The following is a 23,697-nucleotide window of genomic DNA, read 5'->3' on the forward strand; positions in this document are numbered from 1 at the left end:
TTCTTCTGAGCACTTGTGACATCAAAAGCATGACACACCCCTTTGTATTTCCATGGCCTACCTGCAGGTTCTCTCCCCACTGAGACTTCCCTTCCAGAAGTGCATCCAGCACCGCACGGCTTGGCTCTCCGTTGGCTGCATCATTCCCACTCACAACATAATAAGATGCTCGAACCCGCTTGAAGAACTCTGGGTCTGTGTTCTTCCCGCTGCAGTGGTTGGGGATGTAGGCCAAGTCCACGTAGACAGGTGGACCCATAGGCACCGACAAACTGCTCTTAGGACTATTGGAAGCTTTGGAAAACAGAAAACAAGAGGCTATCAAAACCCTTCTGCAAGGGACAAACACTCAAATTAACACAGAACGACTTGCATTCCAGAAAGACTTTTCCACTGCAGCAGTGAAGTTGAGATTTATCCACGCTCTGCTGCTCAGAGGTGACCTGGTGCATTTCTGGGCCAGTGCTGTCACAGGACTTGGGTGGGAAAGGAAGTTCTGCTATTTTTTGAGGAGGGATTGGAAAGCTTTAGGATCAGAAGCTTTTTTCTGGGGAAGGGAACCAAAAATCTCCATTATTAACTTTTGCAGAGTTGTCATCCCAATTAATATTTAGTCCTAATTTTTGTCAATAACCTACATTTGCTTAAACACACACACGCCCTCCCCCATTCTGATAGCCTATGTATGCTATCCTAGGGTATTACAGTAGTCTTTCTGGAAGGTCCATCCTGGCTTCCTGCCATCCCTGTGAATCACTGCTACTCCTAGGACTCTATTGCACTTTCATATCAATCTTTTGTACACCTCAACCTTATCACTGCTTATAACTTTTTATGCCTGCCTGGGAAGATCTGTTCTCTGTTCTGCTGTATTTAACCTAGTGCTTTTCTCTGTGTTGGACCTATAGAGATAATGCACTTTTCAGGAAGGATTTCTTACCGGGATTTGTTTTGATGCCATTAACAAGGCTCTTGCCAGGGTTGCTGTGACTACTCCGGGATAACTCATCCTCTGGCATCAGTGCACTACGTGGTTTGGGCTTTTCTCCTCCATCTCTTTCTTTTTTGGCAGTGACAGATTTTGGAGACTTGTCTGATGACTGTTTCACAGGAGTGGGCGATCGTTTCCCTTTCGCATCTAATTTCCGGGCAGGTGAGGAAGATTTGGGTTTGCTCAAAGGCTTCCTGACACCTTTGTTCTTTTCTTTTATGTCTTTCTTGGAAATTTTATCAGTTCTGTTCATGCTTTGTTCGTTTAACAACATATCAGGGTCTACCATGCAGACATCAGGGTGAGGAGGATGTGGATGGGGATCTACCATTGGAACAGGCTGAGGATCATGGCTGGACCTAGAACTGGCGTGATGAGCATTCCCCACAGCTTTGTCCACTGGGAGGAAATCAGCATCTTCATCTGAGTCCATGTTGGCATCTGCTGTGATGGATGGACATTCTTCAGTCTCAGGAGGGACATCAGAGTCTGACTGGGAGGTTCCAGAATCACTCACTGATGTTGGAGGGGTTTCCTCCACTGTGGCACTTTGCATGGGACTGCTTCCAGTGTGGGGCGGTCTCCCCTGCACTGAAGGGTGACCCTCCTCCTGTGAGAGGTCACTGTCTTCAGAGAGCTCATGGGGGCTCGGGTTGATGAATGAGGGAGAGAGCTCTCCCTTTCTCTGCTTGTATTCACATGAAGAAAATTTCTGTCCACAATCAGAACTGCCTCCTAAATGGGTCTCCATGTCATGGGAAGCATCTCCACAGTCCCCTGCTTTTTCACCCCTCTGCACATCTGGGAAAAATGGCTGGAAACTGCTTTCAGGGGACATCAGAGAGGAAGGACGGCTTTGCCTCTCCGTTTCCTCTTTGCCTGCGCATGGAGAAAAACTGCTGTCAAAATCGGGACATGTTTTTTCATCTTTTGCCTCTGCTGCATGGTATGTGCTTTGGAAAGCTGGCAGACTGGTGCTCACCTCTGTTGGACCATTAGCTGTAGTTTCATCTTTGTGCTGACAATGAGAAAATGATGTCAGCACATCAGGGAGAGATGTCAGTGGCAACGGCTGTTCTGCAAATGGTGCCTTCTGCTCTGGGCTGCCACCACAGTGCTGCTGCTCTTGCTCTGCAGAGAATGGTGTGGGCTCTGAGCCCTGGCGCTCTTTTCTGCATGGCAAGGTGTGGTCACCCATGCCACAGGGAAATGGAGACCCATGTTCCTCAGCAAGGACTAAGTCTTTGGTTTCAGCTGTATGTATTTTCACAGCATTATCTGGAACCAGTGGAGACACATCCCAAGCACTCCTGGTACCTGATTCCACTCCTGCACCTGTGGATGTGGAAAGCATATGGGAATAGAAACTGTCTGCTGTAGTCAGTATTACAGGAGTGGTGGCTTCAGATGAAGGTTCCTCTGACAGGCTGGAAGAGTCATCTTTCAGCTGCTGCTGGGTCACAGACTCTTTCTCCACACCTTTGGAGAACACCTTGTCTTCTTCATATGGACTCAGCGGTGAGAATTTAGGAAAAGATGAGTCAAGGCTGCTGATTTTCTCAGAAACCTCCAAGTACTCATCTTTGTTTCCCTGGTCTGACAGCAAAGCACAAGGAGACTCTAAAGAAAGAGAAATATCCCTGAAATGGCTTGCAGAGGTTTGCTTATGTCTGAATGTGCTGACTGTTTCAAATCCAGAAGAGCTATCCATTCCTCTGCTCTCTACCCTTGGGCCTTGTTCATATACTTCTGTTTGTTTGCTGGAAGCAGATTTCAGGTATGTGGCTTGCTCTTGGCACTTGGAAGCCACTGCTGCACTTGGATAATCTGCTACCCAGAAATGGGATTCCTTTGTGGATTTTTCAGCAATGTCTATCTTTTGGGAAGAATCATGGCACATTTCTGAAGTTTGCTCATCTCTGCCCATGTCTGGCATGTCACTGTAACCAGCAACATATGTCTCCACAACAGCAGCTGATGCAGTCGTCCTACTTTCATATTTCTCTTGCCAGCCTGGACCAGAGGGAGAAGAGGCAGTGGAGCTGGGTGAAAGGGGCTCCTGACATTTGCTCTGCAGGAAGGGGTCTGAGACAGGGAACTTGCTGATGGCTGAGATGTGTGTGTAGACAGTGCCTGCAGCTTCAGCAGGGCTGTGCAGTTTAGACTCCTTTTCAGACTTCTCCTTAGCACCTTTTTCTAGCTCTGAGTCACTTGCACTTTCTTCCCCTCGACCTGCTTTCTCATAGTATGTATCTTTGGGATTTGGGATTTCAGATTTCAGGGACAAAGATACCTGCTCCTGGCTAGACAAAATTATATTCTCATCTGGACAACCAGCATCAATATAGGTGGATGACTTTCCTTGATAAAAGGTGTCAGTTGTGACGGTGGGAGCGGCAAATGCTGCGCTCGCAGATGATGGATGCAGTGCAGAGTCCAGTTCTCCTGGCAAAGCAGAAGACACATTCAGTTTTTCCTGTCCTTCTGATGTCCTAGGCTTCCCTGTTTCAGACAAGGGGGAGTATCTTTCGTGGATGTCTCTATAGTCAAAGACTGAATCTGCTTTATCCTTAGGGGATGCTGGAGATGACAGTTCTTTCTCAGCAGAGGTGTAAAGGCAGGATTCTTCTTCCTTTGCAGACACCTGAAAATGTTGACCTTTTTGAGAGTTCAGTGCTGTCACTGGCACCTTGTCAGTGTGACCTGGGCTGTGTGCACCCATGGCTGTGAAGGGGGAGGGTCCCACTCCGGACACAATTATCTTCTCATAGATGTCAGCATACTTGAAACTTCTTTCATCGGGGTAGGGAGTTGGTTCTCTTTCTTCTGGCTCTTGTCTTGTGGAAGTGTCATCATCTCTCTGTATGCAGACCCCTTCCTCATAGGAATAGGGCTCAGGGGAACTCCTGGAATAGGTCTCTGGAGGATACGCCTCTCGGATGGTAGCACCCACAGCCCCAGCACAGCCAACAGCATCACTACTTTTTTGACATGGGCCTGGTGCTGGAGGGGAGCGTGCACACTGCCCTGACAGCTTAGCACTCCCTTCTGTGGACTCCGCAATAAATTCTGCTGCTCTTGTAGACTGCAACAGAGTAGATGCTGCTGCTGTCTGCTCTTTTCTTCCTGCAGAGTCATACAGACCCTCAGTGGATTTGCAGTCATCCTCTTGCCTGCTATCTGACTTGTATTTGCAATCTATTTCCTGATACAAATCACTGATGTCTAATTTCTTTTCAGACACCTTTGATGGGACATCCTCCCATAAAGGTGGCTTGCAGGGCCTGTCTGCTTCTGGAAGTGTCTCTGTCTCCTTTCTCACTGCAGACAGGGGAGATGTCAGAACTTGGTCTAGTGACTTTGCATAGATATCTAGGACAGCTTTCTCCTCACTGTCTAAGCAGGAGCAATCTTGTTTAGAGGTCAACAACAATTCTTGACTTTTTTTGTTTCCAGTTAAAGCTTTGGCCTGATTTTCCTCACCAGGGACATACTGAGGAGATAGAGGAGAACCTTCCTTTTGTGTCCTTTCTGGGACAGTGATGTCAACAGGAATCACATCCACTTTCTTTGTTTCTGACATAGGTTGGGCACCCTTCTGTGTGTCTTCTTTGTAATCAAATGACTCCATCTTTAAACATTCAGTTTCTGCTTGCAGTAGCATGGGTTTGTCTTTAGCATGGTGAAGCTCCTCATCCTCCTCACTGGGTAACTGCTCTCCTCTCCCACTGTCTCTCCCTTCCTGAAGATACCCAAAGGCAGAACCCCATGCTTCCCTTTCTGCTTCTCTCCAGGTATGGCTGCCAGGTAAGGCAGGAGACAGGTTGTCCTCCTTTCCCAATTTAGGAAAGGATTTTGTTTCAAATTCTGGTACCTCATCCAAGAATGTACACTCTCTCTCTTTGTCATATCTCTGCCGCCTTCCCTGAACAGGGACCTCTTCTACCTCTTCAGGAAACCACACTTTCTTCTCATAACTTAAATCTTTCATGCAAAACTTTTCCATTTCTGGAGATTTTTTTTCTTGAGCTTCTGTGAACCTGCAAGATTTTATGCCTTCAGTAGAAATGTGTGAACATGTTTTATCTTCACTTGGGCTAGATTCTGTAAAATGTAAGCCCTTTGCATCTGGAGATACTTCCTGAGAGTCCAAGCCTGCATTTCTTCCCCTCAACAGGCCCTTTTCTGATGCAGAAAATAAACTGCTGTCATCTGGAGACATTTCTTCAGTTGAAGAATCTCCGGGTGACGTGCCTTTAACTGAACTACTTTCTGGGCAAGGAAAAGATTTTGATGCTTCTTTCAATTCTTTGGCAGAAATTTCCAGTGATTTTTCATATGTAGCTGGGCTCTGGTCTGTGAAACACATGGATTTCACAGCTTCTGAAGATAATTTGTCAGTGCAGTTGGACATAGTTTTTTCTTTTGCAGATATCTCTTCTGTGAAACTAAGAGCTTTGATATCTTCTGGAGAAATTCCTTTAATAAAAACATCCGAAGAGATTTCCCTGCTGGAACTCTCAGCGAGAGAAACTGATTTGGTCTCTTCTGGGGAAATATCTTCAATGGAAGCATGAGAAGATTTCTCTTCTTCTGAGGTGTCTCCTGTGAAATATAGCAGTTTTCCTCCTTCAGTAGTAATTCTCTTAGAAATATCTGAGGATTTTTCTTTACCAACGCTTTCTTCTGTAAAAGAAGGTGATTTGATGCCATCTGGTGAAAATTGCGAAAATTTGTCATTTTCAGATTTGCTTTGGCTTGTGAGCTGTGGAAGATCCACATTTCCTAGAGAAGTTCCTGTGGCTGCAAATGGCTCAAAGGACAAGTGTTTTGGAAATCCTATTAAACTTTCTGTCATGGTTTTAGTTCCTTGCTCTTTCTCTGGTTTTGTGCTGGGACGTTCCTCATCCTCCCCGATCACCACCGTGTCCTGCTTGTGGTAAGAGAGCCAGGGCAGCTCCTCCCTCCTCACTGGTTCTTCCTGTACCTCCTCCTCCACAGGAACATCACTGCTCAAAACCAGTTTGTGCTGCACAGGTCCAGGCACTTCTCTTTCATGTCTGGATTTAGCCACAGATGCCTCGTCCTCTCTGAGAGGTTCACCCTTGGCTCCCTTCACCACAACAGAAGTTTGGCCTTCCAGTTTCTTGGCAGCAGCATCCGTTTGTTTTTCAAATAGATCTGAATCTACTGTTTCCAGCTTTTCCTCCACTGGAGACTGGTGGAAGGGTGTGTGCCCTGCACTGGTGGGGCCAGATGGAGTGGGAGAGGCCATTTTGACTGTGCTGTCATCGGGACTCGTGCATCGCTCTTCAGCCTCTGCAGAGTCAGCCTGGGAAAACGGTGCTTCTTCAGTGGATAAAGGCATCACCTGGGTGGGAACACTGATTATCACATTGTCAGGGCATCCTTGAGGAACAAACACAGGGGCATTGTAATGCCCTCTGAGTTTCTCAGGCATCTCAATATTTGGAGTCCCATCTTCTTCATCTTCTTCATCTTCTGCCTCCTCGTGAAGGTCCTTTTTTTGAGTTTCCACTTTCCTCTCTCCTTCTGCTAATGCATGGAAATCTTCAGGGGGTGGAGATTTAAAGCATTTGTCTTCCTCCAAGGATGATGTGGGAGAAATTGTGCCAGCAGAGGGAACGTAGTCAAGACCTTGGGTTGCTTCAGTCCGAGAGGAGGGCATACTGTTTCCTGTGTCCAGAAGTAAGGAGCTTTTCCCAGTTTCTTCTGTTTGTGGTGCTGTTATGGATGCAACAGATTGATCCTCTGCTACTGATGTTGCAAAAGATGAAAGCTTGTCACATTCAGTAATGGAGGTAGCAGAAGATATGTGTTCCTCCTCAGCTAGAGGTGCTGCCACAATGTTTGTAGGATATGCCAGGATTTCAGACTCCTGCCCAGCATAGCCCTTGGTTGAAAGATCAGCAGGAGGCATGGTCTGTATTCCACGTACTGCTTCAAAAGAGCCTGGGTGGTCAGGAACAGAAATGTTATAGGCATTGACATCATACTTCAAGTGTGGGATCCTCTCTTCCTGTTCATCATGTATTTCTTCATCAGAAATGGTCTGCTCTGTTTCTGAGTAGCCAGGGATAGTTTCATCTTGGATATAAGAAACATGTTCTGCTGTTGCTCCTGGTGGGACTGGCAGGCTGCTCAGATACGACTCTTCCTTTGTTATGTCCTTTCCAAGTAACCTGGTTTTCTCATCCATGAAACTAAATTCTCTTTCCTTCTCTGTAATAGTGAACAGTTTGTCCTCCCTATCATCCTGATTCAGCTCACAGAATTCTCTATTCTTGTCCACTTTCTCCTCTGCTTTCATGTGCTGTTCTTCCTTTTCTTCCAGTTCTGCCTTTTCTATCACGTCTTCTCTCTTTTCCCTCTCATCCTCTTCCTGTACCTCTGTCCCCTCAATATACTTTTCACAAGTTTCTGGTTCTCTCTGTTTTCTGTCCAAAGAGATTTTCTCCTCTTCCTCCTTTTCTTCCTCTCCGAACACTGGTGGCCGAGCACCCTTTGCCAAGAGGTCTGTATGTGATGGCAGGTGTTCTTTGTCAGGAAAAACCTGAATGTCCTTGCCCTGCTCAGCTTTTCCCTCCCAGTACCTTATGTCATGGTTTTCGTCTATTGTTTTCCTTTCATTCTCTATTTTTTCAGCAGGACCACCCCTCAGCTCCTGCTGATGGACTGCCATTTCCTCTGCTGATGATTCTTTTTCCACATCAGTAGTAGTTACTCCCTGATCAGGGGTCTTTCTTTTTAAAATCAGATCCACTTCAAGGTTACTCTGACCAGTCATATCAACAGAGTCTTTTATCTCTGCTTCAGGTGCTCCCATAATGTGATCACTAACCTCCATATCAGACAGTTCTTGAGTCAACTGCAAGGCCCCTCTCTCCTCATGCTTCAGTTCCTCAAAGTCCTTTGTAAGATCTTCTGGTGAAGACAGGACTAACCTCTGTTCCACTATGGATGTCTCTCCTGGATCCACTTGCACAGATGCCTTCTCCATTGGTAATGTCTTAAGGTCAGCAGCAACCTTTTCAGGTTCTTTCTCAGGTTTTACTTTGATCTTCTCTGTTTTGAGTCTGCCTGGAAGTTTTGCCTTGTACAATGTTTTTCTTACTTCTGGGGTAAATGGTTTCAAGTCTGGTTTAGGAATTTTTTTGAGCTCTGGTTTATTTTCTTTCTTTTTATCATCTTTTTTTGAATCTTTTTTCTCGTCTTTCTTTCCATCATCTTTTTTAAAGTCCTTTTTCTCCTTCTTAATCTCTTTCTTTTCTTTGTCTTTCTTCTCCTCTAATTTGGATACTTTCTCTTTGAGATGCTTTTTCCCAGCCTTGTCTTTTGCCAATTTTCTTTTCTCAGCTTTGAGAGCATCACTTGTTTCTGTCTTTATCTTTTCATGTTTAACAGGTTTCTCCAGAACTTTCTCTGTGTGTTCCTTAACTTTTTTTTCAATTTTAGCATCCTTTACAACTTCTGGTTTTACTTCCTTAATCCCCTCCTCAACTGCTTCTTCCTTCTTGACTTGCTTTGTCACAGATGGCTTGGGGGAAGACTTAAGACTCTCTTTACTGTCAGTTCTTTGTTTAATTTTGGTCTGTTTCAGCACAGGTGGAGGTATTCCAGAAGTGATATCTTTCTGAGTAGCCACTGGGTACCTCAGAAAATCCAGGTGCTTGAGTTTCTCAAGACCTTCCAATATCTTATTTTGAGGAGCATTTCCAGGAAACAAAACCCTTACAATTTTCTCAGTTGGGCTGGCTGGTAGCCATACCACTAGGGCTGTGATAGATGTGAGATAGGGAACAGAAATTTCACCTTCTTTCCCATTTGCAAGAATGATGCCAGTTTTTGCTTTACTGTTGCCAGCCCATTTCTGCATTAGAAACTGCATTTCTTTACTGTCCTTGACAGGGTTCAGTATATACATGTCCAGCTTACCCACTCCCATTTTGTGGAAGAGTGTGATGGGCTCAATGGTGCTGCTCACCACCCTGTAGAGAGGCTCTGATTTAATGCCCAGTCTGTTGAGATACTGCAGTGTCATACACGCTTCTTCGATGCTCCTCTTTACTTTCATGGAGGCTTCAGGCATCTTCAGCTTTTCAGGAACATTAAAAAAAACCACACCTAGCTCAGGAGAAATTAGGTTTTTCATCCAGTCACTGTAGTTGGTAGAGCCCTGGGATTGTTCCTCCTCTTGCTCAGCAACTTTCCTCTGCAGTAACCCGTTGATGCCAGGCAGGTTGTCTGCACCAATGTGGGTGAGCAGGATTGAGTCAATCCTATCCAGGTGCCTTACCAGCTTCCAGAAACATGATTTCCTCTCAGAGCCACCATCCACAAGGATGTTAAACCCATTGACAGCAAAGAGAGCAGAATCACCTCTTCCCCCAGGGAATATGTAGCAGCAGGGCTTAGAAAGCTTCAGAAAACCCCCTGAGGTGGGTGGCTCCAGGAGATCAAATGGAGATGGCACATCAACTGTCTCAGAGACATATTCTGCAAATTCAGACACCCCATCCATTTCTGGCAGAACTGGATCAGGATTCAGTTTTAGATTAATAATGTCCTGAAATCGAGGATGCCCAAGGTTGCTCCAGGCTCCTTCTCCTAGGCACGACACAGTAAGAGAGGCCTTGGTATCTGAATGAGAGTTGCTGAGAATCTGGGTGACCTAATGAGATAAGCACAGACAAATAAAGGTTAAATAGAGCTTTGAGACCTATACAGCACTTTAAAAAAATGCAGCTAGTTAATGCAGAAATACTGAAGATATCATGAGCACTTTACCAATGGGAAACATTGGGGATAGATGAAATAGTTTGAAAGCCCATGGAAAATCAATGCATAGAGCCATGCTCTCTTTTGAAATTCTTAATGTTTTTGGAAGCTGCCCACAGATATGTTAAGAACTGCTTTAAGAAATGTTGAGTGTTTGTTCCTTGCAGAGCCAGCCTGGAAGGGTATTTCAAGCTGAACACTTAAAGGAATCACCCATGCCTGCACCTTGGAAAACTTAAGACAGAGAGTTAAAGCAAGATTCCCAAGACAATAACATTAATTATTTATAGTATGCAATTTTTTGCTGGATTTCAAACCCATCTGTCTGCAAATCTGCCTGAAGATTACCTGAAGGAGGGTGCAGGCTGCATTATTCTACCGTGCACTCTGACCAGGAGGGGATGTGCTGGATTACGGCTCACACTCACCTCTGGATCTGAAAGTATCTCGGCAAACTTCTGGTAAGTAAAGGTCCCTGTCTGCAGGACCAAGTCTCCTTCCTGGTCTGAGCTCTGACCACACAGGATCAGTAGTTTGTGGGCTGATGAATCACACACGAGTGAGCGGACCTATTCAGACAGGAGATGAGGCAGAGGGCTGCCGTTAGAATTTACCTGTACTCCACACCAGCACCCAGAATCCCAATCCCATGGACAGGCGATAACTCACGTTATTCACAAACAGCCAAACCCTACGTTCTCTACATACGAGCTGAAAATGAAAGACACTGCTACTGTCTGCCCAACGCAGCTCCATGTCACATCAGAGTTCCTGTGTATATCCTGATTACTGGCAAGACCAGAACACCTGGCCTTTTCACCACACCTTGCAGCAGACTGGCAATAGGTTTTCACTCTCCAGAAGGTGCAAAGTGTGATAATGATGACCACCATGTCAAGCAAGGGCAGGAGAGCTGCTGTGGAGAGAACTTGATGGCACATCTGGTCCTTACCTCAGACACAACACTGTCCACATTAGGATTTACCAGGATCACCGTATCCAGGGTGTCACTCCGGTGATGAAGAGTTCTTTGGCCTGAAGAAACAAAAAGGATTAGACAGGATGAGAGAAGCTGATGAGACAGCATCCAGCTACTGATATTTTAGCCTCAAAAATTCCACTTCAGTATGGGTTTGATTGCAAGGCTGCAGTTTGCATTCAAGATCCAGTTTGATACCCAAGTCTCATAAAAGAGAGAAAACTCTTTTCAACAACAAGGAAAGAAATCCTTCTGCTGGATCAGCACACTCAGCTCCAATGTATTCTGGAGTCCAGAGAACCAGGCACGTTGAGCTGCCTGGCTGTGCCAGATGGCTGTGTCAGTAAACACTGGCGCAGACAAATTATCCCCTTCCAGACAGAAGTGCCTTGCCTCATCCCAGCTGCCACAGAGAGGTGTCTAGCACTGCCCAAACCCTAGCCAGCACAGGGCTCTGTGAGCCAGTCAGTGGATGCCAACTCAGCTTTCACTGGAGTGGTGCAGCCCTGGTAACAAGCCTCCACTCATTCATAACAATATTTTTTTCTTTAATGAAGCATTTTTCTTTAATCCAAATGTGCAGTCCTAAGCTGCTGCTATGGGAAGTACCTAGACAACAAGAATACTCATTCTCCTGTCAGAGGCACAAATAGGAAACCAGACAGGAGTCTACTCTCTCTCTCCATTTAGACAAAAAAAGAAAAAAAAAAAAAAAAGGAGAAGTCAAAGAGCAAACAAGATCCGGGGAGTGCAGAAAAGCAATTCGTGTGCTCACATTGTCATGGGCATTGTACAGATATTTGGCAAAATGCTACCATAATTCCAGGGCCCTATTAAATTATTAGACTGTAGGGTAATGATTGTCTGCCATGCTGACAGCCAGGACCAGAGCTACTGCTGTATGCCCACATCAGACAGCTCTGGGATGCAGGACAACATACAGCACCTTCCTGCAGCACTTTCCTGGTCACTGCAGGCAGCATGGAACCTTTTTTGATTACAGTCTTTGCTAATACCTACCTCTGGACATTACATCCACTCAAAAAGCCAGACACTTAGAACTTAACTGTTGGAATGTATAATTTATAGGGTTTAAGACCTTCATAGGTTTTAATCCCTCATATAAATTAGAGGTCCAACTATTTTTATTTTGCATCTTTCAGACAACTGTTGCTTGCTGACAATGTTCTTTCCACCCTCCACAACCCCCCATTGCCTCTTTCTAGGCAGATCTCAGTTCTTCTAAAATAGCTCTATCAATCTGGTGGAAGGATGGAAAGGGTGGAAAGGATTGGAAGGATGAAGGTCAATATTCAGCACAGCTTTAAATCAAACTCACTTTACTGGAATGTTTTACTAGCAATTAATCACACAGATAAGCCCAGAAGTTAGCTTTCAGCCCAAAGAGAGCTAAGCTCTCAGCAGAATTATTTGTACTTGGCATCTGCAGCTGCTTTCTGAACTTGTCTTTCAGTTTGGCTAAAAATCATCCCTCCAGACTAAAGCCAAACCATCACTGTGCAAATGCATTGAGTTCAGTGGCATTTCTGGCACTGGACATGGAATAGGCACACGGCTGGAGACACTGGGAAGCAAGTTCCTCTGCACAGAAGGGATGTTGCAAGTGAACCATGGGGAGCAGCATGGGAGGGTGGGAGGAGGCACAGGTGAGGAGGGCCCAGGAAGTGGGGCCAGGGGCATTCTGTGCAGCCAGAAGAGACAAAACCCCAGTCATCCTTGAGGCAATGATAATTGTGAAGGCATTGCTGATGTCCCAGAAGTGCTGACAAGGAGCACCCTGGATCCTCAGGGATCCACAGCTGCCCCATGCCAGGACCTCCAGTCCTGCTGCTTGGGGCGTCCAGAAGAGAAGTGATCTGCCCCCATTTTTCAACATTACTACTGGGACAAAGTGACACAGCTTCTGCCCCCTTGGTGCCTGCACACCCCAGACAGAATTTTAGCAGTGGTTACCCACATCACTTGGGGAGCACTGCGTGGTGCACAGCACCAACACCAGCAGCCTCGTCCTTGTGCCACATGCCAGGGAGGGCTCTTGGGCACAGTGCAATCACCGTGGCCACCTGTGGGCATCTTTCCAGGCCTGTGGGCGTCTGCCCAGGTGCTGCAGGGGGAAGGCCAGCCTGTGGATTGCCAGCCAGGCAGCACTGGTGACAGTGCCAGCTGCAGAGGCAAGGGGCCCATCTGCAGCACTAACAGGCATGAAAACACTGCTTCTCACTGCCATCCCATGGTCCCAGCCCAGGCAGCTGAACTGTCCCCGCTCAGGCTGTGAACAAAGCCTGGCTGTTAGCATTCTGCTGGCAGCCCCTCACCCCCTGCACATGGGGAAGAAAGAGAAGGCTCAAGCTGCAGGGCCAGCAGTTGCTGGCAGATGGGGAAGGACTGAATCTTGTGAAGAGCTGTGAAGATGATTAAGGGACTAAATTGTTTTAATACAAGGTGAGGCTGAGTGTGAGGGAAGGATATTCATACTCAAATTTTCAATAGGAATAAATAAATACCTGATGGGAGGGAATGAAGAAGAGGAAATCAGATAGGCACTGTCAGTAGTGCTCAGTGACAGAATGTGAGGCACAAATTAAGACACAGGCAATTTAGTCTAAACACAAGAAAGCACTTTTTTTACTGTTAGAGTGGTCAAATACTGAATAGGTTGTATAAATAGGTTGTGGAACATCCATCTCCAGAGATACTAAAACCACAATTGGATACAGGCCTAGGAAATCTTCTTTTGCTTACCTTTCTGGAACAAATGTGATTGGACTAGACAATTCCAGCCTACAGTTTACCAATTCTGTGACATTGTGAAGCACTGCAGCCCTTCTTAGCTTTGCTCCTGACATGCTGTGGGGTAGATTGCCTCTGTTCAGTTGCAGCAGTTGATTCTATCTTGGGAGGATCCAGGAGCAGAGCCTGTACAGATAGGCCATTTCCAGAAGCATGGACTCACTGCACACCAATGGACCCACGCACACCAATACCCCAAACTGTTTCCTAACTAAATTCAGAGGCAAAGCAGAACAGCACATGAACGCCAGGCTGAACTGCAAACTGTGAGTAAGGCAGCAACACAGTTCCCTGAGGTGGCCCATGGCCCAGCCCCTGCTCACCCCAAGCTGGGGAGGTGGCAGCCCATGCCCGGCTGAGGCACTCAAGGCCTCCCTGAATCCAAGTGCCTTCAGGCTGAGAAGCCCTTTGCTGGCCACTTTCTGTATATAGCCTGTGGTAGCAGCTGCACAGACATAGGATTTAAACGCACAGCCTGGCACATCATTCCCCTCACTAACAAAAACCATATGCACCAGGAGCACGTGGCAGTATGGCTGACATTGCAGACATGGTGACTGGAAGCATGCTGTTCAGGTCACTTCCAGGTATTTGTCCTTATTAGAGCTCTATCACAGTGAAATGTGTGCATTGCAAATGAGAAAATCCCTCCATTCCATTGACCAGTACAAGAATATCCTGCTCAGGCTCCTGAAGACTGCCGTCTTCAATTTAACTGGAACAAATATCTGGACACAGCTCATCTCCAGGTGCACCCTGAACACAGATCCCTGTGCAGCCCTCTCCAATTATACTCAAAAGCTGCTATGTTAAATAAACATCCTCTCTTCAGTAGCATTGCATTTCTCATTTTGTATGAACCCTCACTCTGTGTGTTCAGGTACATTCTGATTTCTGCAATGATCCTTGTGCACACGCACTTCCAGGAAACATTCCCATCTATCATGTCCCCACCAAGGCAGAAAGACCCTGGTCTTTACCATTTTTTTCTTTGGAGGAGAGTTTCTTTAGTCCCTAGGAACTGCTGTCATCCATCCCTATGGCCACCGGAATGAGGAAGAACAGAAGTATACAAGAAGGAGCACAGAAGATTCACAGGGTGTCATTATTGTATTTTCTGTATTATTCCCCACCCTATTTTTTTATGCATCATAATATAACCTAAGATTAGCTTTGCACCAAATAAAGCTCTTCAGTGAGGGTACACAGTGACATTCAAATTTCACCCTGCCGTGAAACTATTAAGCTCTTTTATGGAGTCTAGAAGATTTAATTTCTTTAGTGTGCTTGATTTTGCTTTTTTTGACAATAAATTTAATAGACACCATGACTGTGAAATTTAATTGCTGAAGTTCCTCACAGACCTTTCTAGATCTCAGTAACTGCATCATCTATAAATTTAGCCACCTCTGTGCCTCTTCATCATTACTGTACTGATCAGCTTTGTATTTAGTAGTGGAAATCATTAAGCCCTTGTACTTTACCTCTGAATGCTGCACAAAGATGATCATATATTTGTTTGATAACTTGATGTCTGTCTTTTAAGTAGTTTTGACTCATGGCATTACTTGCCTTTTACCCACACAAAGTGCTTGCTGCATAAGATATGAAAACATATGGAAAGATTTAATGCACAAATGCACCTCGTTCACAACCACAGTAAGGTTTCAGAAAAGAGACAGGGCATTTGCCTTCTCCACACAGATCACGTTACTTACCATTGTGCAGAAACATCTGCAACAAGCACCCTCACCCCAAAGGCCCGCAGAAGACACATACAGCTCCTCCCTACAGGGCAGCCACCCATGGGTGCCTCCTCCTGACCATGGAGGCACTACACAAAACATCCCAGAGGTGGTGAACAGCAGCTAATCTGGGCTAGAGGATGGATTTCCATTACTAATGCTGAGAAGGGAAGAAAATAATTCTTTTTTTTTTTTTTTTAAAGACTGTGTACAGCTCACATACTATAAGAGCTGAGGGTACCCTCATTGCTGTTCACAGCATTCTCAAGAAGGGCAGCAGAGGAGAAGGCTGCTGATCTCCCTTCTCTAGTGACCAGCACTAGTACATGAGGAAATAGAATGAAGTTGCATCAGGAGAGTTCAGATTGGACATTAGAAAATGTTCTTCCCCAAGAGAGTGGGCAGCCTTGGGAAGAGGGTCCCTGGGGAATTGGATACAGCACCAAGCCCATCAGAGTTCAAGGGGTATTTGAGTGATGGTCTTAGTCATATGGTTTCATTTTAGCTAGACCTGTGAAGAGCAGAGAGTTGAACTTGGTGAGCCCTACGAGTCCATTCCAAATAACATACTCTGATTATATGGTCCCTTGAGTGTAGAATTTCTTTGGCTATGGCAGAGGATAGCAAGTGAAGAGCAAAGCCATACTGACTCTGGAGTGGCTATGGACTAACCATTCAGGGCTGCACCTTCAAAGAGACAGAGGTAGAGAACGGAGGAGCAGATGCTGTGGGTTTAGTGCTCAGCAGTCAGGTAGAGAGAGCTCTTCTGTGGCGGTCAGGCTAGGCTGGAAGAAAGGACAGTGCACTGGGGTGACTGTGACAAACAGGATGCTTGAGAGAGAGATGATCCTACAAACAGACAGATGGCTGTAGAGGCAGAAAAGGAGGTCATGCTGACAGCACAGATCCTTGTGTTCTGCTACTTTAAATGGAAACACCTAAAGCCCCTGTAGCTGCAGAATAAATTTTGGGCTAGTCTGAAGAGCTATCAAGAATAGATATGCAAGATGCTACTTGTTACTTTCTTTAATCTTTCAGACCATCAAATCTGAGAGATCTTATTCTGTTAATCAGGACTGGAAGAACCACACTTACAGCTCACCATGCTGAAATCAGAGACTAAGTGTCAGGACTGCAGGACTCAGTTTCTCACCTCTGTGAAATGATGCCTTAGGCGAGAGCACTGGGTCATTTTTCAGGTGACTGTGCTGAAATCAGTCATGATGCTCTGACTGGTGCAACAAATCAGAATGAACATACGGGGCAAAAGATGATTAAAGGACTGGCACATCTTGATGAGAAGTCAGGTGGGACTGTTTAGCCAATAAAAGAAAACTCAGGGCAGGGATCTCACTTACCATTCTGTGTACCTGTCTGATAGCAGGTGTAAATCTGGGATGCAGAGCTCCCACAACTTTGCTATCCAGAGGATGGAGACTGCTTGTCTGATCACACAGAAGTCAGTCCTTTCCCATCCAAGGTGCATTCTATATACCTCATTACCTCCCTTAGGTCTTCCCACACCATTCACCCCTCCTTTGTCCCCAAAATTATTTATCAGGCTTTTCAGGCCAGGTTCTATCTGTAAAGTGAACACCAATAATACACTAATAAAAAATACAGACATTTGGAGTCTGAAAATGTTATCAAGGCTCACAAGCCACAGTGATTAAAAACCAACTCTTCCTCACTTCTGGCTGTCTTAGCTGACATGAACATCCCTCTTCAAGGGGACACTGTTGAAAAGACCCTAACAAGAAGATCCTAGATATTGCTATGGCTCAGTACCTTTTTGCTACACTTCAGCAAAGAGCTGAGCCTGGGAGCATGTGGTCTTCCTGATGTTTATTGAACAAAGCCCACCTCTGAAGACAGTCAAACCATGCATAGGGTTCTTAGAGAGCATGTATTTGCAGAGCTAGTGCAAGCTGAAAGACTGCCATTTCCTTCACTCTGAAATTACATCATAACACTGAGATAGTAACTGACTCTCATTCTGAGAGTCAGTTACTGTGAAGTCTGACTTCTGTGAAGTCTCCAACTGCAGTTTCTTCAGTGCCAATGGAAGAAAAAGGACCCAGCCCCAAATGGTGTCCATTCAGAGAATGAAACAACACAGTCATTCACCAGCACTCCAGGACTGTACCAAGTACAGCAAGCCACAGCTCCTTGGGAGGGAGATTGTAAAGGCCAGAGGAAAAGCAGAAAAGGTTCTGCACTGAACTCTGGGCAGGGTCCTGCCTCTCATTCTGTCTGTGCAGATACACAGTCCTGTGTCCAACCGCACTATGGACCCACTCCTCTGCCAGACCAGGGCTGCCCCATCTTGCTGCCTCATCAGTAGCGAGGGAAAGGAGTCAATGTGCCCCTGTTGGAAGCAATATCACACTCCCAGAACCTGAAGAGCGCACAGTTCCTTCCTCCAGCAGGCAACATGAACAGAGTACAGCTGGCAGATGGGACCAGCTGCGGCTGACAGAGACCTGGAAGCTCTGCCAGCTAGTGAGGTATGCTCAGGAGTTAAAAAATAAGCACAAAGTCTGCTTTGGCAGCCAGTACATAGCCAATAATTGTGGATTGTTGGCTATGTACTGGCTGTATTGTCGGATTCAGGTCCTCATGTGGTGGTTCCAGCTCAGGAACTCAAACACAGTTTCTCACACCCCAGGGATATACCTGGATGTGTTTATCACAATGACAGGACAAGTCCCACTCCATTCCTTCTGACCATTTAATGAGAGTGTTGTGTCAGACGAGAGGAGACTCTTAGGCAAGGTAAGGAGAGAGACACCAGGTGAAGAATACAGCTAGAACTTGGCAGAAACCCCACAGAAAAGGCTAAGAGACATTCTGAGTCCTGGGTGGGCGGCTGCTGTGCAGTGGTGCCTAACCACTGCCTTCCAGAGCCTGAGGCAATGCAGCAGTCCCAGAAATTCTGGGCACATCCGGCTTTTGTTGCTTTTCCAGAGATGAGCAGAGCAAAGCGCTTAGCCAGATCACTAGGGATCACAGCAAAAGGGCTGTCTCACTGCCTCTTTCCCTCCTGACACAACATGTGATAGCTGCAGTAGCTACTTATTTTCGTAAGATTATTGGGAAAGCGCTGTAGTTTTAGCTTGTTAGTGTGATTCAGCATCTGAGAATGATGAGGAGCTGGCTTCAGACAGTGCTTTGTGGTCCAGCAGCAAGTGCTCTGCCTCTCATAGTCTGAAAAAAGTCTACTGTAAAGATCTATTTCATACACTTCCTATTTTTAGGTCTTCAAACACGGTGCAGAAATAGAGAAATATTTATTTGTCAATGGCTAAATCAAAAAATCTATCCCCTTAAAGGGGATCTTTAATGATTTTCCCAGAAAAACTCATTGTGTACCAGCAAAGGGAAATATATTTTTAACAGAAATATGAAAATAATCTGAAAATTGGGAGGCAAGAAACTGCAGCAAAGTGCTGAGCCCCTGTCACAGGGGGCCAGGGCAGAGCCAAGTGCTGTTTGTGGAGCAGTGGAAACCATCACCCAACAGGCCACAGATGCATCCAGGGCATAAAATGAGGGATTTTAAACTGTGTCTAGAAAAGAAGGGGAAGTCAATGGTCTTTAAGCAGGAAGATATTATAGGTATGAGTTTTTATTTTTTATGAAAATTTCAAAATAGTGTTTGATGATTTTTGATATTGAGATACCAAGTCACACAGTTAAAAACACAGCACTACTGAAATAAAGTTCTGTGAATTTGCAACAGGAGATGTGCCTTATCTGAAGGAACTGAAGAAACAAAGCAGTGTGCAGAGAGAATGAAGATAATTGAAACATCTTTATGAAGCAAAGCATTCTATTTGGACTGAACGCATACCCACACCAACTTAGTCCTATTAACAATGGCAAATCTCCAGATACTGGCTTTGGCCTTAGCTAATATCCCAACTGCAGACTGAGGGGAATTTGGGGTACACATGGTATACGGACCACTATTGCTCATATTCCAGTTATATTGAAGCTGAGTAGAAGGTAGAGGAGCACCCTCCCTACACTATGACCACACATCCACTAAGGGTCTCCTGCTGTGTGGTTCTGTACCTGGACAAAAGGGTGACAGGGGTTACACCCAGCCCTGACAGGGAGCCGGGCAGTGCAGCACAGAGGGCTGAGCAGAGAAGCACACAGCATGTGCAGGAGCATCAGGAGAGGCAGAGCAGAGCTGGTGATGCATTCTGTGCTCCTCTGAGGGCTTCATCTCAAGCTTCCAACCAGAACACCCACACAGTTGTCTTCAGGAGGACAAACAGGACAACCAGTCACAGATACACTTCCACAAAACACTGCCACATTGAACTCTCTCAGTGTAAGAGGAGCTGTGAGGTGCTAACACCAGAAAAGAAGAGAGCATCTGATTTGGGACAGAAAAGGCACAACTTCAGAACAGCTCAGAGGCAGAGCAAAAGCCTTAAAAGCTGCAGAACTGTGCAATCAGAGAACTCGGTTTAAGAAGCTACAGAAAGAAGATAGCATCAGCAACACAGCTCCACAAACAAAAATAAGATTCTCAACAGGAACAGAGTGAAAAAGTGAAGTTAATTGAGAACCATACTTGGAGGGACAGAGAAAGAAAAAACACAGCAGTAAGCCAGTAGAAAGAAAAATATCTCTGGGAGGACCAGGCAGCAGTGGAGGAGAACAAGATCTGGTTTCTAGAAACATTGCTGAATCTGTTAGGATGAAGAGAGCTGAGGAATCTGAAAGTGTTCTCAGGTTTCCTTTCATGTATAATGCTGGAGATATTTCATAACTCACCTGACCATACTGTTACTGCATGCCAGAACTGTTCATGCTTTAAGGTAAGAGCAGGCTCTGTGAAATGACTGACTGCCTCCTGGGGATTTACTACAAAGGTGAACCAGCAGCAGGGCAAGAGAAGGAAATTACATATTCCTTAAGGTGTGGGAGGTTGTGGGCACTTGCCACATCCCAGGAGATATTTCTGCAAACCACTTGCCTGTGCTTTCCATCTTCCCTCCTCCCTGTGATATTTTCATGCCATCTAGAGCTCCTCTCCCAGGCAACCTCTATTTCTATACCATGTCAACCATAGCAACCATCTCTTGGCTCCCTAATTGCACATACTGTCTCACTCTTATGCTAAGGAGCAATTTGATAGCTCAGCCATTTTAGAACCACTAATTGAAGATGCAGGTACTCACTTTGGAAACAGTTTCACATATTTCCAGAAGCTACTGCCTTGCAACTGGAAGTTATACCACCACTGAGATAATTGATAAAGTGAGCATTTCTACCTAGCTTATCAGGTGCTAGATTGGCCACAAAAAATATTCTGTTCCCTGCAGCAGCTTTGCTGACTCATGTAGGCCTTGCATCCTTCTGCTGAGGAACAGTGTAGCATTCATGTAAATCAGGAATGAAGCCCTGCACAGAGACACGGCCTCCAGCTATGTGAGGAGCTAAACCTGTGACTTCTTAAATATCTCCAGCTAAATCCACAAAAGAAAACCTAAACACAACTTAAGACACCCTCTTATCTGGTGTCCTCACCCCACCAACCCCTGACAGACTTATTACAGCTGGTCCCTTTGGAAACCAAATTAATATTTCCCATTCCTGTGTCAGTTGGACTTCAGGTGGGAGTTGCTGCCAGTCCCTGAAACAGAGGTTCCATAAAACCACTCCCATTGACACTGAGGCAGATACCCTGTTCCAGCTTCCAGAGATCTTCCAGCTTCCACAGACTTACTCCTGTAAGTCATGAAATTGGACAGCTTATTATCTCTTAATTTTAATAATATGCATCCCAGAACACATGCTCTTACAACCAGAACATAGCACAGACTGAAGAAAACTGCATGTTTCTCTTAGTTAAGAAGTATCTGGGTAATGCTGACTGACTGACTTGGAGGCCCAGCAGCTTATGATGACTTGCTCTTTTTCTCTTTTTTTTTTCCCCCTCAACTGATCAATATGACAAATAAACTGCCTGAGGCAGGGAGAACTTAATTGTATAAAAGAGTGGATGGCTGCTCACACAGGGAAATAACTCTGAGATTTCTTCCTGTTTGCCTGTTGAAATGCCAAATTTCTGGAAGAGAGTCCTGCTTCGAACTTACAGCAACTGTTTGGACTCTTTAAACCTCATTTCTATTCCATACTATTAACAGTCTCATTCCAAGTAGCTTCTCTTCTCTCCCTTGCTTGCTTTTAGGATGACCTTCTGAATGTCAGCCCTCATGAAGATACAGATATTCGACCAGCTGTGAACTCTGAGTAGCTGAGGTGATTGGTGAAGCAGAGGACTGCACCCTGCTAGCCCTTGAGAAAAAGCAGCTCTCCTCTGCCAACAGCTTTCTTTGTTACATCTTGACTTTGCGCTCTTGGATCTAGTTGACCCTTGACAGATCCTCTGCATGGCCTGTGTTCCTGGGATTTGATTTGTGGTGGAGTACAGCAATAATGAATGTGATACAAAAAGTTATTTCAAAGTTGAGAACTTCAAGGCCTCCTGTCCCTTCTGCCAGCAAACACAGGGCCTGTCCATTTAGCACTGAAGGGAGAGGGCTTTGGAAGCAGCCAAGGAGGTTTCTAGCACAGTAGTCCAGGCCATCTTCCCCTTGCTATGTCCTCTCAGCCACTGCCTCTCACCAGTCAGCTTGAAACAAGCTCACTTAAGTCTATTGAATCTCAGGAGCCCCTGCTTCCCAATGCCACCCCATCTAGTCAGGCCCCTTTCAGCTTGCAGATTATACACTGGAATCAGGAACTGAACTTACTAACCAGGCAGAATAAAAAGGACCAGGAGAGGCTTCCATCACCACAAATGCTTCTCTCAGGGCCTCTCACTTGTTCAGCTCCCTCAGAGCCATGCAGGCATGGAAGTCTTCCTTGCTCCTATGCCTTCCTCTTCCTTAGCTGTGGTCTTTGACTTCGAGTCTGGACCAACAGCAAGAAAGAAAAGCCATAAGAAATAAAACTCACACATAAATCTATCAACCAAGAACTGGGCCAAAACACACATTATGCTTATACCTATCAGCCTGCAAGCTGATTCTTGAGAAAGATGCTACGTGGGTCAAAGGCACACACAGCCACCCTATCCAATGCTTTACTGTTGTGCAAAGGAATAATTTTTGATGGAGGTCATTGACTTCTTACATGGCTTGGGTAGTGTCTGCATTTCTTAACTTATTAAGTACTGCAACTTAACGTACCCTTCCTAATCCATTTTTAGCAAGCTTTTTAGAACATAAATCTAGTCACCCAGAAGATAAATCACTGGCTTCTTGCCCATTTCTCTTCTAAGAACATGCAGAGTGCCTGATGACAGACCGACATTCCTCAGACAGTTTTCAAAAGGGAGGTACTAATGGCCTTTTCCTTCTAGTTTTTCTCCTCAATTACTTAAAATTTTGACACTGAAGCTTAATAGAGAATGGACAGATGATATCTCAGTGAAATAAAAGGCTAGAAAAGTGCAAAAGCAATTAACTGAATTTCTCAACTTGAAAGTCAATAGAGGAAGCCAATTATGCTGCCATGCTTTCATTTGTAGCTATAGCAAGTTGTGAAAAACAGCACTGAACTTTTACAGCCCCGAGGTAGGTTCTAGCACATTGTCAAAGACTTCGGTGCTTCACAAGAAGGTGCATGAATGACAGTAACATGTGCAAATGTTATTCAGTAGCTTTGTAGCTACTGAAATGTTATTCAGTAGCTATGTATTGATAACAGATATGCATCTTGAATCTTGCCCCTCTGCAATTTGCAAGTCTCCTTCAGCTGGTGATTCTCAGCCTTCAACTTCTTGGAGGAAATATTCAAGCCTTTACTTTCAACAGCAAAGAAAGGGTTCACTAATATCTTCCCAAATACTGATATTGGGATAATGCTGCTTTTCAGAAAAGCAGAAATTAATAAAAAATTTATTCCCCATTAAAAAAATAAAACAAAAAAAACCAAGCCAACCCAGTAATATTCTATGCATTTGAGAAATCAGTCAAGCAAGACTTCAAAGGCTGTCTCAGGAGAACTAAGTACCTGCTGGCCAAGGAGATTAGTGCTCACGTTCATCTGTGAATAAAGCATCAGAAGGACAGAAACTTCCTGAAGAGCTGGATACATAACTAATTGTGCCATCAATACTAACTTTTGAGATCCTGGAGAGGAAGTTATGAGAGGAAGAAAACTGATCTAAAGTCACCACATGTAGAAATTTATCTCCATTTCTTTAATGTGAAGCAAAGGTAAAAACAACCCACAGAGCTTAGGCACAGCAAAGCATGAACTAATGAAGACTGCTTTTTGTGTGTCCACCCTGCTCTGTTCCACCACCATAATCCCAGCTCCCTCCATATTCCCTGCTGTCCACT

General features: G+C 45.2%; 1 protein-coding gene and 1 long non-coding RNA gene across 5 annotated transcripts in view; one reads left to right on the top strand and one right to left on the bottom strand.

Annotated features, from left to right (window-relative positions):
• MAP1A (microtubule associated protein 1A) overlaps nt 1–23,697 on the bottom strand; it is a 47,713-nt gene that overhangs the window by 4,264 nt on the left and 19,752 nt on the right. For all 4 annotated transcript variants that reach the window (XM_064389682.1, XM_064389684.1, XM_064389683.1 and 1 more), the window contains 4 exons: nt 10,743–10,825; nt 10,219–10,359; nt 941–9,683; nt 62–294 (listed from right to left, as the gene is read on the bottom strand). In XM_064389682.1, the coding sequence (XP_064245752.1) occupies nt 62–294; nt 941–9,683; nt 10,219–10,359; nt 10,743–10,825 (9,200 nt within the window). The remainder of the gene's footprint in view (nt 1–61; nt 295–940; nt 9,684–10,218; nt 10,360–10,742; nt 10,826–23,697) is intronic.
• LOC135281096 (uncharacterized) lies at nt 19,417–21,806 on the top strand. The gene is made up of 2 exons (XR_010347868.1): nt 19,417–20,160; nt 21,537–21,806. It is a non-coding gene; the product is annotated as an uncharacterized LOC135281096 (long non-coding RNA).

Source organism: Passer domesticus, chromosome 14, assembly GCF_036417665.1.
Source record: "Passer domesticus isolate bPasDom1 chromosome 14, bPasDom1.hap1, whole genome shotgun sequence".
Taxonomy (NCBI): Eukaryota; Metazoa; Chordata; class Aves; order Passeriformes; family Passeridae; genus Passer; species Passer domesticus.